Genomic DNA, 13,763 nt, shown 5'->3' with positions numbered 1-13,763 from the left:
AAAAAGAAAAACAAACTTCTCGTTCTTTATAATAAATACAGAAAATACATATCTAAATTAATAAAAGCCATTTCCTTCTTGAGCCCTGCTGCCCCACTCCACCCATTCACTGCACCCATGCTACGTCACCAGCTCTTTACAGGTGTCGGCTCCAGTCGCAGACGCGTCGGAGACTCCCACCGCCATGTTTACGTTCCGGGCGTGCTGGTACAACTGGCTCCGGGAAGTTGGGAAGTTCCACTAGTTCCACAGCGGGAGGACATGTTTGCGCTGTGACCGGCGCTCGGCTCCGGGATGTCCGCGGTGAAGGCTCTGCAGCAGTGGTGCCGCGTCCAGTGTGACGGCTACCGGGACGTCTCCATCACCAACATGACCACGTCGTTCCGGGACGGACTGGCGTTCTGTGCGCTCATACACCGGCACAGGCCGGACCTCCTGTGAGTAAACCGCGGGTTCGAGCGGGCTTTGTCCGGGCTAGTTCGGGGCGACGGAGGCTGCGGCGCAGTGGGGCGTCTCGGCGCGAACCCCGCGGTCGGCGGTGGGGTCCCACCCCGCCGCCGGGCCACCCGAGCGGGGACCCCGGGCTCCTTTTCAGGTGTAGACTGGCGAAGGATTCGGTCGGAGCGAACGGATCGTTGAAACGACTCGGGGAGTCACTCTGGCAGCGAATCGCAAACCGAAAACAACGACCGAGGACCACATTCAAGTCTGATGCATTTGACAGTGTTAACATCTGTTTTTTTTTACCGATATACACATTCGAATTGGACCAAAATAAACGATTTTGACAGAGGGGGGTGATTCTTGTGAGTGTTCCATTCACAACTCGGAGCCGACTCTTCTGACACTGAATGCACGGCTCTTTTTTTTTTTTTTAATTTTTTTTTTCTAAACTGTGGGACTCTAGGGAGCCGAATCTCAGAAAATGAGTCGAACCTTTCACAGCTCAGGTGTAGACCGCGGCGTTGAACCGTGGTGGTGCTGGAGAGCGGAGGGTTGTGGGTTCCAACCCCAGGAAGAGCCTGTTAGCGCGGCTGTTAGTAGCGTCGTAACCCACCACCCCACCTCTGGGTGTGTGCTGTATTCTTTTTGTCTGCGTCCTGATTTGACCCCACGGCTTCTACAGCTCCAGCACCACCTTATGCCCACGGTTTACTGATTGATCACGTCTCAAATCAACCTTTTAATTCGGGCACATAATTTATTAACTTTAAAAGAACCTCACATTCTCCTTTTATTATTATTATTATTATTATTTGGAATTGAGCTGTACTTACTTTCCCAGAGATGGGTTAAAGGCGCAAACCAGAACAACCAGATTGTGTTGGAATTTGTCCTGCAGGGTTACGAATGTCTTGGATGAAACTTTTTTTTTTGTTTTTTTTTGTATGTCTGCAGGATCGACATCAAAAGTATCGTAACTACCGACATTACGTCTCTTTTTTTTTAAGATTGATTCTAGCGTCAATAGGATCAATATCAAAACGCACGCACGTTACGCCAACGCCCACGCGCAACACCGGCAGAAAAGCGATCGGTGAAAGCGATCAGTGAAAGCGATCGGTTAAAAGCGATCAGTGAGAACGATCAGTGAAAGTGAAAGGATCAGTGAAAGTGCTCAGTCAAAGTGAAAGCGCTCAGTCAAAGTGATCAATGACAGCGATCAGTGAAAGCGATCAGTCATCAGTGAAAGTGATCAATGAAGGTGATCAGTGAACGTGAAAGGATCAGGGAAAGTGAAAGTGATCAGCTGCACGTCCCCGTTCACCATTTCTCCAAACGCAACCGATAATAAGTAACTTATTGGTATCGGATCGAAGCCAAATGTGAAACCCCGCCCGCTCCTGCTGCAAGGAGCGGGCGGGGCGGCACGTTAATATTACACGTGTCGCATGTTCAAACTGCACCAAATGGGACACTGCACGTCCGTGGGTCCCCAGCGATACACCCGGCAAGTGCGAACCGGATGATGGTTGTTGAGATAATCGAAGAACAGACGGACAGACGGGCGGACAGAGATTCCTTCCTTTATAGTTAATGTTTCAGGTTTTCTGAAGGCATGATTTAAAAATTACCTGATGAACACATCGTAATCAATTCAGACCGTTTTTTATTTAAGCGTAACACACACACACACACACACACACACACACACACACACACACACACACACACACACACACAAACACCAGCGAGGAGTGCTTTGTGTTCATCCTTCATTCTCCCATTTCAGCTTTTGGCCGGACCAGCTTACCTGCACGTGACGTGTTTACAAGTTTAAATGGATCCATGAAGATTAAGCGCAACTTTAGAAAGAGCTCGGAAAATCTTTAAGAAATGCTCAAAATGTTGTGACTGTTACGACCTAAATATTATTGATGTAGCTTTTAGAATGACAGTGCTTACAAATAACTCAAGGTCGGAGCGGGATCAACAAGTCGTCATATAAACTCGGCAGAATTTGATGATGAACACATTTAAAAAACTATTGTTCAGTGTTTTGGTAAGGGCGTTCTTTGTAATGTTTCTCTCTCTCTCTCTCTCTCTCTCTCTCTCTCTCTCTCTCTCTCTCTCTCTCTCTCTCTCTGTTTCTATCTGGCAGAAACTTTGATTTACTGAAGAAGGACGATGTCTATGAAAACAATAAACTGGTAAGGTCAGTCTGGATTTTCGACACCTGTCCTTAGAATACGGAGGAGTTGGTCCCTCGTCACGGACATTTTATTTGTTCATAAAAATGGTACACACACACACACACACACACACACACACACACACACACACACACACACACACACTCTCTCTCTCTCTCCACCCTGACTTCCCCATCGCTGAGAGAGTCTGTGATTGAAAATGAATAAATTAAATTGTAAAGACCGTAGTGGAGTCAGACTGTTGTTGGAAATGAGCAGAATCAATGCTGTTTTTGTTTCTGCTGATTAATGGTTTGTACATGTACACTGCACAAAAAATCTGAAAATGACGTTTGGCGCTTTTTCTACGCAGCCCCTTTTATTGTCTTCATTTGGCCCGGTTTTCAGCTGGAATTATCCCTCACAACGAAACAAAACTACTACCGCCACTTCCGTCACTAATACTAGGAAGAGATAACACTTATTAGTCCCCGTGGGGGGAATTCAGTACTACAAGAGAATTAGTAAAATGGATTCATATTTGCTCAATGATCCTCGGACGCAGCAGTAGCAACAGCAGCAACATCAAGATCAAGGTGTAGTTGAGGCTCTGGCGCTAATCTGATAACGCACTTGTGCCTCAACTCGTGCCAGCTTGTGTTTGTTATTTGCTGATGGCCTGTCTCGGCTTGTCTTCCGTTTTCACGGTATCGCTCGAGGCACGCCGCTTGTTCTCCACCGCTTATAAACGTTTAGGTTTTGGTTAGGCTGGACCAAAAAAAAAAAAAAAAAGTGGACACAAAGTGCAATTTCCCCCACACACGCAAACAGTCCGCTGAATGTTTTTGTTTGTATTTGCATCTCTGCAAATGCCACAATAGAGGGGGGAAAATAGACTGAGTGCTGTTTATATTGTTGGCTAAACACAGCCTGTTCTTTGTTTTCAGGCCTTCAGAGTTGCAGAGGAGGAGCTGGAAATCCCCGCCCTGTTGGATGCGGAGGACATGGTGGCTCTTAGGGTTCCCGACCGGCTCAGTATCCTCACATACGTCTCGCAGTATTACAACTACTTCCACGGACGCTCCCCGAGTGAGTCTCCATCCCTCTGCACCCCTGTCTCCTCCTGCAGCCCCCTCGGTTCAGTGTGTGTGTGTGTGTGTGTGTGTGGGGGGGGTACCATGAGTATGAATGTGCTTGTGCGTGTGTGTGCACACAGTCGGCGGTATGGCCGGCGTGAAGCGCCCAGCAGAGGTCTCCAAAGAGGAAAAGTCTGGGAAAAAGAATCAGGCTGTGGTTTCTAAGGTGTTTCCCTCTTCTAAACCAGCCATGGAGAACAACCCTCCACCTGCTAGACCCTCCCTAGCAACAAAAGTAAATAATTCTGTCTTATTCCTACGCATATAGGGAAGTGTTTACGCATAAACCCCGGAATTTGCTGTAGATTTAACTGGACTTAAGCAGTTTTGTGTAAGCAGTTGCTTGAGTCATTGCTTGTGATAGTTGTCATGTAGCTAGTTGGATTACCTCAATTTCCAAGCTCTTTAAGCTTATATTGATCTTGGGTTTACACATTGGCATACTTTTTTTTTTTTCCGAGCGTGGCGGTGATGTTTCTGGATTAACTACATATTTGAGCGCCCTGTCTTTAATCCTGGTCTTATTTTCATTCCATGAGCTCTCTTTCTCACAACCTCCCTTTTCTCTTCTTTCATCGTACCTCCCTCCATCAGAAAGAAGTGTTGGATGAGACATCCAGAAAGGCCGGCACTCTCAACAATAAGTGTGTTTCTTGCCAGAAGCACGTTCATCTGGTGCAGAGGCAACTAGTGGACGGCAAGCTCTACCACAGGAACTGTGGAAAGTAAGGCCTCAACCCTGCCATAGCTTTAAGTTTGGTTAATCCAGAGTGAACCACAGGAATGATTTATTGAAGGCAATCTCTCACAATGTTGAGATTTTACATTAGCCAGATGACATCAGGTTTTGGTCTCCATTAGGCCTTACCTTACTGCCACTAAGAGTTGTGTTTTAATCTTTCAGGTCTCTCTTGAACGCAAACAGCCCTCTCCGAGATTTGTCCCCAAACACCTCTGTGTCCAGATACACGCCTCATTCTGAACCAATTAAAGACAAAACCCCGACTCCATTCCCCTCTAAGGTTGCTTCCACTTGGCTAGCAACAAAGACTGAGCGATCCAGCCCCCCAGGTTCTGTCTCTGGAGCTCCGCCTCCTTGGAAATCTGCTTTGGCCTCCCCTCTCTCAGGTAGAGGGAGTCAGCCTTCCACTGACCCGCCTCCTGCCACCGCTACCAACAACAGGCTTGGTGCAGCCCTACAGACCACTAGTGACCCCGCTTTTACCACCAGACCCACTGCAGGCCCACTGGGCACCAGCGACCGCACACCCACAGCGACCACCACCTCGATCGCCACACAACCCGTTCCGGCCCCACGGGCATCCACCACCGCGCTCAAGACGCAGCAGGCCAAGTTGAGGTTCCTTCAAAAAGGAGCTGAGAGCCCCGCTGCTGAGAAAGAGCGTAAGACTCCGCTCAAGGATGTAATCACGAGTGGAGTGTTGCAGGACGTGTACACCCCGGGGGTCAGGCGCGGTCCGGCTGTCAGCGTGGTCGTGAGTGACGATGGCGTCGGCGGGAAGGGGGATGCGTGCACGAGTGGGAGCTCAGGCCTCGGGGTTGGAGCTAAAGCTAAAGGTAGTCCAAGTGTCGGTGCTGCGTCTCAAGAGAGCAGTAATGCGGTCAGTAAGACCCAGGCGGCCGCTGCGTTTATCACCAAGAAACTGTCAGAGGAGAGCAGCAATAAAAAAATAAAGTCGGTCTGGACCCGAGTGGAGTTTAGAAAGACCGAAAAGTGAGTAACAGAAGTGTACTGTTGTATTACACACTGCATTGGACCCAGCCTGACCTCTGCTGGTGAAGAAGGGTAAATAATACACAATAATCTCCCTTTGTACGGCAGGCCGTCTGATGCAGAGACCCAGAAGAAGGACACAGAAGTTGTCCCAAGACGAGTGAAGCTTAAAGTGAATCCTGCACTTCTAGATGATCTGCAGACCCCGTCTGAGGTTCCCAAACCCGACAGCACTCCCACCGCAGCCTTCAGGAGTGGACCAGGGTCCAGCCCTTCCAATGAATGGCTCTCCAGGCCCCCTGGGGCGGCTTCACCCAAAGACTCCGGCTCAGGTTCAGCTGAACAACACCTCTGTAACCCTCTGTCTAGTGTTTTGTTCACTTCTCGTGCTTTGTTGGTGGAACTAAATTGTGTGCAAACTCTGGGATTTAGACCATTACAGATGATAGGAAATGTCCTTGTCACAAACAATCTAGCCATTCTAAAATTAATGCATAGTTCCACACTCACACACACCGTCACACAGTTTCTGTGTTCCGTGCAATAATTTTGTCAATTGGCTTCAAGATGACGTGCAAAAAATGTGAGTTGTAATAATTTCCTTTTGACTTGGATAATCCAGTGTTCTCCAGTCCAAGAAGTGTCACCTTGATTACATCGGATTGGAAAAATATCATAATCCAACCCAAACCCACCCAAATCTGCACTATAGATATTATTTTCCAGATGGTGTAATATACAGGTTTAATAACGCGGCCAACTTCTTCTCTCCCTCATCATTAGATAACAGTGAATGTCCTGCGGAGTGGAGGTCCAAACTCAAGCCAGTCTCCAAGAATGCAAAGTAAGTTTGACCTTTTATTTATTGTTCCCGCATAGCGTCAGTGTGTTTCCATGTGTCAGGTGTCATGTCCGTCTCTCTCTGAGCGGAGGTCCTGAGCCGACACAATACTCGCGCATCAAATCTATGTTCGTTTTTTTTTTTTTTCTCGGTTTTTCCTCTGGGTATCCACTCATTCGCCGCTACACCCGTCGTTCCTCCCAATGTTCTTGCCCTGGTTCGTTGTGGAGCAGTTCATAGGCGGAACGCCCCACGCTACAGCATGTGCTCAGTGTTTTTAGGTTCCCCTCATCAATATGACACGTCCTGCTGTGAATTTACGGAGCTAATTTAAATTTAAAAACGTGTAGAACAGTTGTGAACATGTAAATAGATGAAAATAGAATCGGGGAAAATGCCGAATATTAATAAATGTGCAAAAACTATTCTCAAATATGTTCAATGGCGGAAAAAACAATTTACAAATGTGGAGGTTGAACAGAAACATCGGTTTTTATTTTTTTTCCTCACTGCCCTGATTTGTTTGTGCCTTTTGATACTATCCTGCCATCATTGGGATTTTTCGCATCCCGAGAAAGAAAGGACATCTGCACGAGAGAGCTCTCGATCTCAGCTCTCAACAACGTGGTCACAAATGATCTGATCGCCTTCTTCAGGCAGAGAACCTGACTTTACAGTACATGGAGGGGAGCAGATAGGTCACAGCATGTCTCTAGTAGACGTTCTCAAATCGATTTATACGTTCACACATGTTTTCTTACATTGACAAATGACATAATACATGATTGCAAATCGACAATATATACATATGAGAGACGACATCAGCTCCATGGAGATTTTTCTTTTCCATTTCTTCATCGTTGTCTCGCTCGTGCTCTTCTTTCCATTTTTTCCACTCTCTTTCTCGCTTACTTACTTTTCTTACTTTTGTTTGGTCTCTCTCTCTCTCTCTCTCTCTCTCTCTCTCTCTGCCCCCCCCCCCCCCATCCCTCCATCCATCCATCGATAGACCTGCTGGTCCTAAGTCGTCCCCTGTGCCCTCGGCTGCTACGGAGGCTGAGAGCCCAGCCAGGCCCTGGGAAGCAGGAGCAGGGAAGCCCCAGGCGTCAGAGCCCAAACCGCCCTCTTCTCTCACGAGCTCACATAGTCCCAAACCGGGGACAAGAGGTCAGAACACCATCACCTGACACCGTTTCTATCAGTTGAAAGTTAAAATGGGCAGTGGAATGAGCGACATCTGCGCCGTGTCTCCGTCTCAGGGTTTCAGAACGGAAGCGGCTCCCCACATGTGAACGGTTCCAAACCCGAGCCACGAGCCACAAAGGTAGTCGAGTCCTCTCACATCACCAGTCAAATTTCCTCTCAAATCCCAGCACAAGACAAAATAACCTGATGTGATCTAAGTTAGAATTTCCGCCCCTGTGTGTGTGTGTGTGTGTGTGTGCGTGTGTGCGTGTGTGTGTGGGCGTGCGATTAGAACAAACCGGACTACATCCCCAAGGAGCAGATCCTGAGCGAGCTGGATGAGATCGAAGACAGCCTGAACGAGTTGGAGAAGCGAGGGGTGGAGTTGGAGAAACGCCTTCGCCACAGCGAGGCGGGTGAGTTAACCCCACCCCGACCCCTTTTAAACGCCCGCCGGGCCTGCCGGTGCTTTCTACCGACGGAGGGGGGAGGAAGAGGGAGGGCGGCGCGGGGTGACCCGGGAGGGGTGCAATAAACCTTGCTCTCCTCCAATTCCAGAGGGAGAAGACGACGCCCGCGCGGACGAGCTGATGATCGAGTGGTTCAACCTCATCAGGAATAAGCAGGTGGCCATGCGCCGCGAGTCGGAGCTGGTCTACATGTGAGTAGAGATGCACGCTGGCCGACCTCCACCCGAGGGTTTTGCAAAGTGGCGCTGAACGGAATGTTTGCGCAAAGGTCTTGTCTGACGAGGTCGCTGGTCGGAATTGTGAGCTCGCCGCTCTCTCAAAAAGGAGCACTGGACCCGAGCGCCGGCTTGGTCCAGTGGTTGTACAGGGCAGCTTCCAAATAAAACGGGTTTCACTGAATTTCCATAGACGTCGCCTAGATAGATAAAATAAACTTGTATATAAGATGCATATAGAAAACAAAGTCCCCGACATTTATTCTGTTTGTATGCGTGTGTGTGTCTGTGTGTGTGCGTGTATATAGAGCGAAAACCCAGGACTTGGAGGAACAGCAGCCGAGTGTTGAACAGGAACTCAGGAGACTGATGGAAAAACCAGGTCAGGGCCCGCGGCGCGGCAGAGGGGAAATGAACCCCACCCGGTTCGAAGGCCACCTCCACACTGTTTCACAGTGTGAAACAGTTTTCTCCAAATGGAAATTAGGCGTGGGGTCGGTCATTGAACCTCATGCATCCACATCCGCAACTCGATACTAGCTGGCTTCAAATAGAGGTGGAGGAACAAATACCGGAGGTGGCCTGAGAAATCAACACAATACATTGTCCCTGAAACAGATAAATGTGTCAAATTAAATAAAAGTGTGTGTCCATGTCCAGAGTATCTGAAGACGGAATGGGACCGGAGGAAAGAGAAAGAGCTGATGGACAAGCTGGTGGAGATCGTCAATGACAGAAACGCTATTGTGGAGGGATTGGACGACGACAGACTCCGGTGTGTGTGTGTCTGTGTGTGTGTGTGTGTGTGCGTGTGCGTGTGTGCGTGTGAGTGCGTGCGCGCGGCTCCGGGAAATTAGGTTTATCCAAAGGAAAAATAGTGGTCATCCATGTATTTTAACCGTGTGAAAACGAAAGCTTTAATGCCAACGCCGCCATACCGCCTGTTGAATGTGTGAATAATTCCTCCATGTTTCGCGCATAATTTTCTCAGGGAGGAAGAGGAGGACGAGCAACTAAACAAGATGATGATGAATTTCGGTGAGTCTCCACGCCGCCCTCCCCATGCGATCTGACCTCCCTCCACTCCGCTCATCGCTCATCACAGCCGCTGTGTCAGTGCCGCTCAGCAGCCTTGTAAATTATCCAATTTAGGGTTTCCATCATGCGGACCCCTAATTGAAGTATATAGAATTCTCATCTTATGGTTCACGAACGAGTGTGTGAGTGCGAACGTGCACGCCACGCGCGTTTCGGCGGGTGCTGCGGGGTGATGTTTTCATCTCATTTGATCTAATGACTGCTAATGGAAAAAGCATCAAACAAAATTTTCCCCCTTCCTTTTTTTTTTTTTTTTTTTTTTTTTTTTTTATCAGCAGAGTTCCTATTAGCCAAATGGATAATGCAGCTGGTTAATTTGACCCTCTGATAGAATAAAGTTAAAGCCGGCTTCATTTGCAATTCATGACTGGGAAAGCAGGTCTGAAATTGAGGTGATTTATTGAACTTCAGCAAAAGGTTGTTATGTTACAACGAATGAATATCGACCACAGGCTAAAGACCAACCATTTAGATTTAATGTATTCATAAAGTTAATACCAAAGTTTCACACCTCATTCCCGCACCAAAGATTGTGTGTGTGTGTGTGTGTGTGTGTGTGTGTGTGTGTGTGTGTGTGTGTGTGTGTGTGTGTGGGTGTGGGTGTGTGTGCGCATAGATAGATATATGGATTTCAGTGAGCTGGTGTAGATCACAGTTTTGGTTTTTTTAACTGTGTTTTAACGTGTCAGGTCGTGAAAGTGGTAATCCGTAACATCGTCTGTGTTTGGTGGTTTACATAACAAATCCCAGAATAACATTCGAAAATGCAATGGGTTTTTTTTTTCTCTCAACATCCAGGTTTTACTCTTGTCTTCGCTCTAAGGCGGCAACTTTCTTTTATAGTTTTTCCTTTGCTTCCTCTGATCGATTGATTTGCTTGTTTTCTCTTGGTCACTTCGGGGCGGTGCTGTTCTTATTTGTGAATGTCCACCCCTGTCGACAGTTCACTGACCACTAACGTAACCTATTCACCGCGGCCGATCTTTGCACTTTTGCGCGGAGAGGCGGACCCCGCCACCAGCAATGAAATCTGCATATAGAGTAGGGCAGCACATGCACAAGATACATTGAATGTCTGTTTCTTCTTAAGTGTCAGCGAAACAGTATCAAATGTGGGATGAAGAAAGAAAAAAAGAAAAAAGAAAAAAAAACCACATCATATATATAATATATATATATATATATATATATATATATATATATATATATATATATATATATATATATATATATATATATATATATATATATATATATATATATATATAATAACCTTACGGATTACCACTTTAATATAAAATAAATGTACCTACTGATCTATGGAATTGTGGCTACCTCAAATGTTGTACCTTCGTGATTTGTCATATATGATAAATAAACAACCCCAACCCTTTCTCTTAGACATCAAGAAAGACAAATCAAAGAAAAAGTCTCCCATGTCCAAGCTCTTCAACTGGGGGAACAAGAAGGAGGGATGAAGCTCTGGAGAGGTATAACTGGGACTTAAACACACACACACACACACACACACACACACACACACACACACACACACACACACACACACACATCCTATTTTTTTTTTTTTTTTTGCTGCTCTGGTTGTAGTCTTAGCGTCAGTTCGCTCGGTCCGTGTCGGCGTGTGTGAGTCAGCGTGTTAGCGAGCTGGCCCATGTGACCCGTCACTCTCATCAGCGCTTGTAGAAAAGGGCCCTTCCCTCCGTCTGTCTCACACAGGGTGTTCACATTACCCCCCCCCCCCCCCCCACACACACACACACACACACACACACACACACACACACACACACACACACAATGCTGGGGCGTTAATGACTCACCAGTGTCGCTGTGATGTGATGGGGTTCACAGCCGCAGTTATTAGTTTAATCCCCTTCTAATCTTAATCTGTCTATTTAACACACACACACACACACACACACGCACACACACTCACAAGCACACAAGCACACACATACGCACAGTTTCCAAACACTCATTACTGCTGCAGCTTAATAAAATGTTGTGTGTATACAGTGCATTACCGTTGATAAGTCTGAGGGAACGCGACCCGTCATTACATTGCGGGTTAGGGGGAGTCGTGCTGTAACTCTCATCCCGGCTCCGAAAAAGCGGCTTTGAAGTCCCCGTTGCAAATTATTTGTAATTTGTTTCGAGCCATTTATCCCATGGTCCACTGTACCCTGGTGTCCTCGGAGCATTCTGTCACCCGCAGGAGTACTACACACACACACACACACACACACACACACACACACACACACACACACACACACACACACACACACACACACACAGACACACACTGTGCCTTCCGACCGACTCCAAATCAAAACAATTCCATTGAACCCCCGGTCTTGAATGTTTTTGAGCTGAAATGTTGTGACCCGCTCTCTCACTCCATGCAAGGTAAACACTTATTTGCACAATTGCACTCTCTCTTCAGTTCCCTTCATGTAACACTGGGGTGATTGAATGTCTTAATGATCTAATGTGCTGTAAATACCTGGTGTTCAAACATTGTAACACAGCTCTTTTTCCATGTTTATCGGGATCAATTGTTGCTGTTTCGATTGCAAATGGTTTGTGTGAATGAATGCTCTTATAGTTTTATACGTTGTGTACTTTGTCTTTGGCTGCTTAACGTTCTTATCTGGATGAGTGTATATTGAATGTGGGGGTCTTTTGTTTGTGTGCTAGTTTTGAGCGAATTAAAAGGAAACATTGTGTTCAGTGTGTAAAAAGGTAAAATATTAAATACTAAAAACACATTAAGCTGTTATGTGTGTGTGCATATTTGTTTGAGTGTCCTGAGTATCAATGACTGATGTACATTGGAAGGGAGGTGTGTGTGTGTGAGGGTGAGAGAAGAAGAAAAATAAATAAAATAAAAAAGAAATATATATATATATATATATTTTTTTTTTTAATGTGTGTGTGTGTGTCCTCTTCTAGTGATCACGTCTGTCAGGGTCAAATTGATCACTATAAGCGGGTGATTATTATAACTGATTTTTTTACTTTATTTCTCATCAGATTACCGTCCAATGGGATCGTATATATGCTATATGCTATGCTAGAATCTGAACAGATTTCTTGGCTGTGCACTATGAATTAAATATAAATGATGTGTCCTGGCACATTTAAAAATTTATATTTAATTTCATATGCCATAAAACATTTACTGACTTGTATGTCTGTACTCAGCAGAGTTTGCGCTACTTCATTCAAACTTGGGAACCCGTGTCTTACTTCATTTACTACTGTTATTATATTCTGACGTGAAATATAGGATCATTCCTGTAAAAATAATATCTTTCATAGAGGTGCGACTTTGTTAGAAATACCATTTGGACAAATCTAATTGCACCATTCTTAATATGCCCTGAAGTGTTTGAAATAAACGAGTCTCTGTAACCCTGCAGTACCGCAAAGAGACCACCAGAGGGAAGCGTGTACCTTCTCTTCTCAGCTCAGTGTGATCCACAGCAAACTCACAGACCAGGAGCTGAGGATACTACACATTTTGTTCAACTTCTTCAATAATTAGTTAAGTCCAGCATCAGAAAAACTCTTATTTGATTTTTCTGAACTAATCACAGAATATGATGTTTGATTGACACAAGGAGCATACACACACACACACACACACACACACACAAAATGTGAATGATTTTCTTTCCTACTATCTTATCATGTAATTAATATTCATTTAATAGTACAGGAAAATGAGATATAAGGAGCAGGAATATGGCAGAAACTGACTTATCTCCTGGTTGTTTGTGTCTTCTGATGTGAAAATACAAAACACTTATGTGTGGCAGCATTTGTTGATTTCTCCATTATACCATGATGATGCGTTTATACCTTTCAGAAGATCTGTCTTTTGTGGTTTAAAAAAAAAAAAAATCTTCAATCATTCACAATGGTTGGAAGTACAACTTCATCCCTTATTCTCCCCCTTGAGCCGGTTAATTTGCATCACACGTCCCCGGTATTTGAAACAACTAAGGGAGTTTAGCACACGGTGTAGTTTTGGGATCGTAGTAACATGATTGCAGCACGCTGTTAACCGTGTAAAAGGCTGATCACACTGTCGCTTGTTGAACATGTTGTTGTTGTTGTTGTTGCGCTTGGACACACTTGGATCCTCTTATATTCCCTCTTTTACATTTAAAAGAGAGTGTTCCTTTCTTCCTTTTTTCTCATTATACTCAACCATCCATTCTCTCTCTCTCTCTCTCTCTCTCTCTCTCTCTCGCACACACACACACACACACACGCGCAGTTCATTCTCATCTGATGCTTAAAACTCCGCAGCTCTGTATGTGATTGTTTGTGTCTTGGACCTAAATGAGAGTTAAGGGTTTGTTTTCTGCGCAAGTTACAGTTTCCGAAAACAAAGCACTTTTACATTTTACTCAGAGTG

The 13,763-nt window shown here is 45.7% G+C and overlaps 1 protein-coding gene across 1 annotated transcript; it reads left to right on the top strand.

Moving 5' to 3' along the window:
- Window positions 1-200: 200 nt before the first annotated feature.
- Window positions 201-11,018, top strand: LOC307229424 (MICAL-like protein 2). Its single transcript, XM_079999424.1, has 16 exons — window positions 201-437; window positions 2,603-2,651; window positions 3,581-3,722; window positions 3,850-4,004; window positions 4,364-4,494; window positions 4,674-5,504; window positions 5,613-5,836; window positions 6,288-6,348; window positions 7,355-7,512; window positions 7,605-7,669; window positions 7,823-7,946; window positions 8,089-8,191; window positions 8,524-8,597; window positions 8,876-8,990; window positions 9,207-9,253; window positions 10,715-11,018. Exons 1-16 carry the CDS (start codon window positions 295-297, stop codon window positions 10,789-10,791), a joined length of 2,499 nt encoding a protein of 832 aa, XP_079855550.1. The 5' UTR covers window positions 201-294; the 3' UTR covers window positions 10,792-11,018.
- Window positions 11,019-13,763: the final 2,745 nt, after the last annotated feature.

This window comes from Zeus faber (genome assembly GCF_960531495.2).
Source record: "Zeus faber genome assembly, chromosome: 4".
NCBI lineage: Eukaryota > Metazoa > Chordata > Actinopteri > Zeiformes > Zeidae > Zeus > Zeus faber.
This window is presented reverse-complemented; position numbering and strand designations above follow the sequence as displayed.

Excerpts from the sequence above, each read along its gene's own strand:
- LOC307229424 (XM_079999424.1), top strand. The coding sequence starts at position 295 with ATGTCCGCGGTGAAGGCTCTGCAGCAGTGGTGCCGCGTCCAGTGTGAC. Across the intron at positions 438-2,602 it reads CGGCACAGGCCGGACCTCCT|AAACTTTGATTTACTGAAGA; the intron begins GTGAGTAAACCG and ends TCTATCTGGCAG. Across the intron at positions 2,652-3,580 it reads TCTATGAAAACAATAAACTG|GCCTTCAGAGTTGCAGAGGA; the intron begins GTAAGGTCAGTC and ends CTTTGTTTTCAG.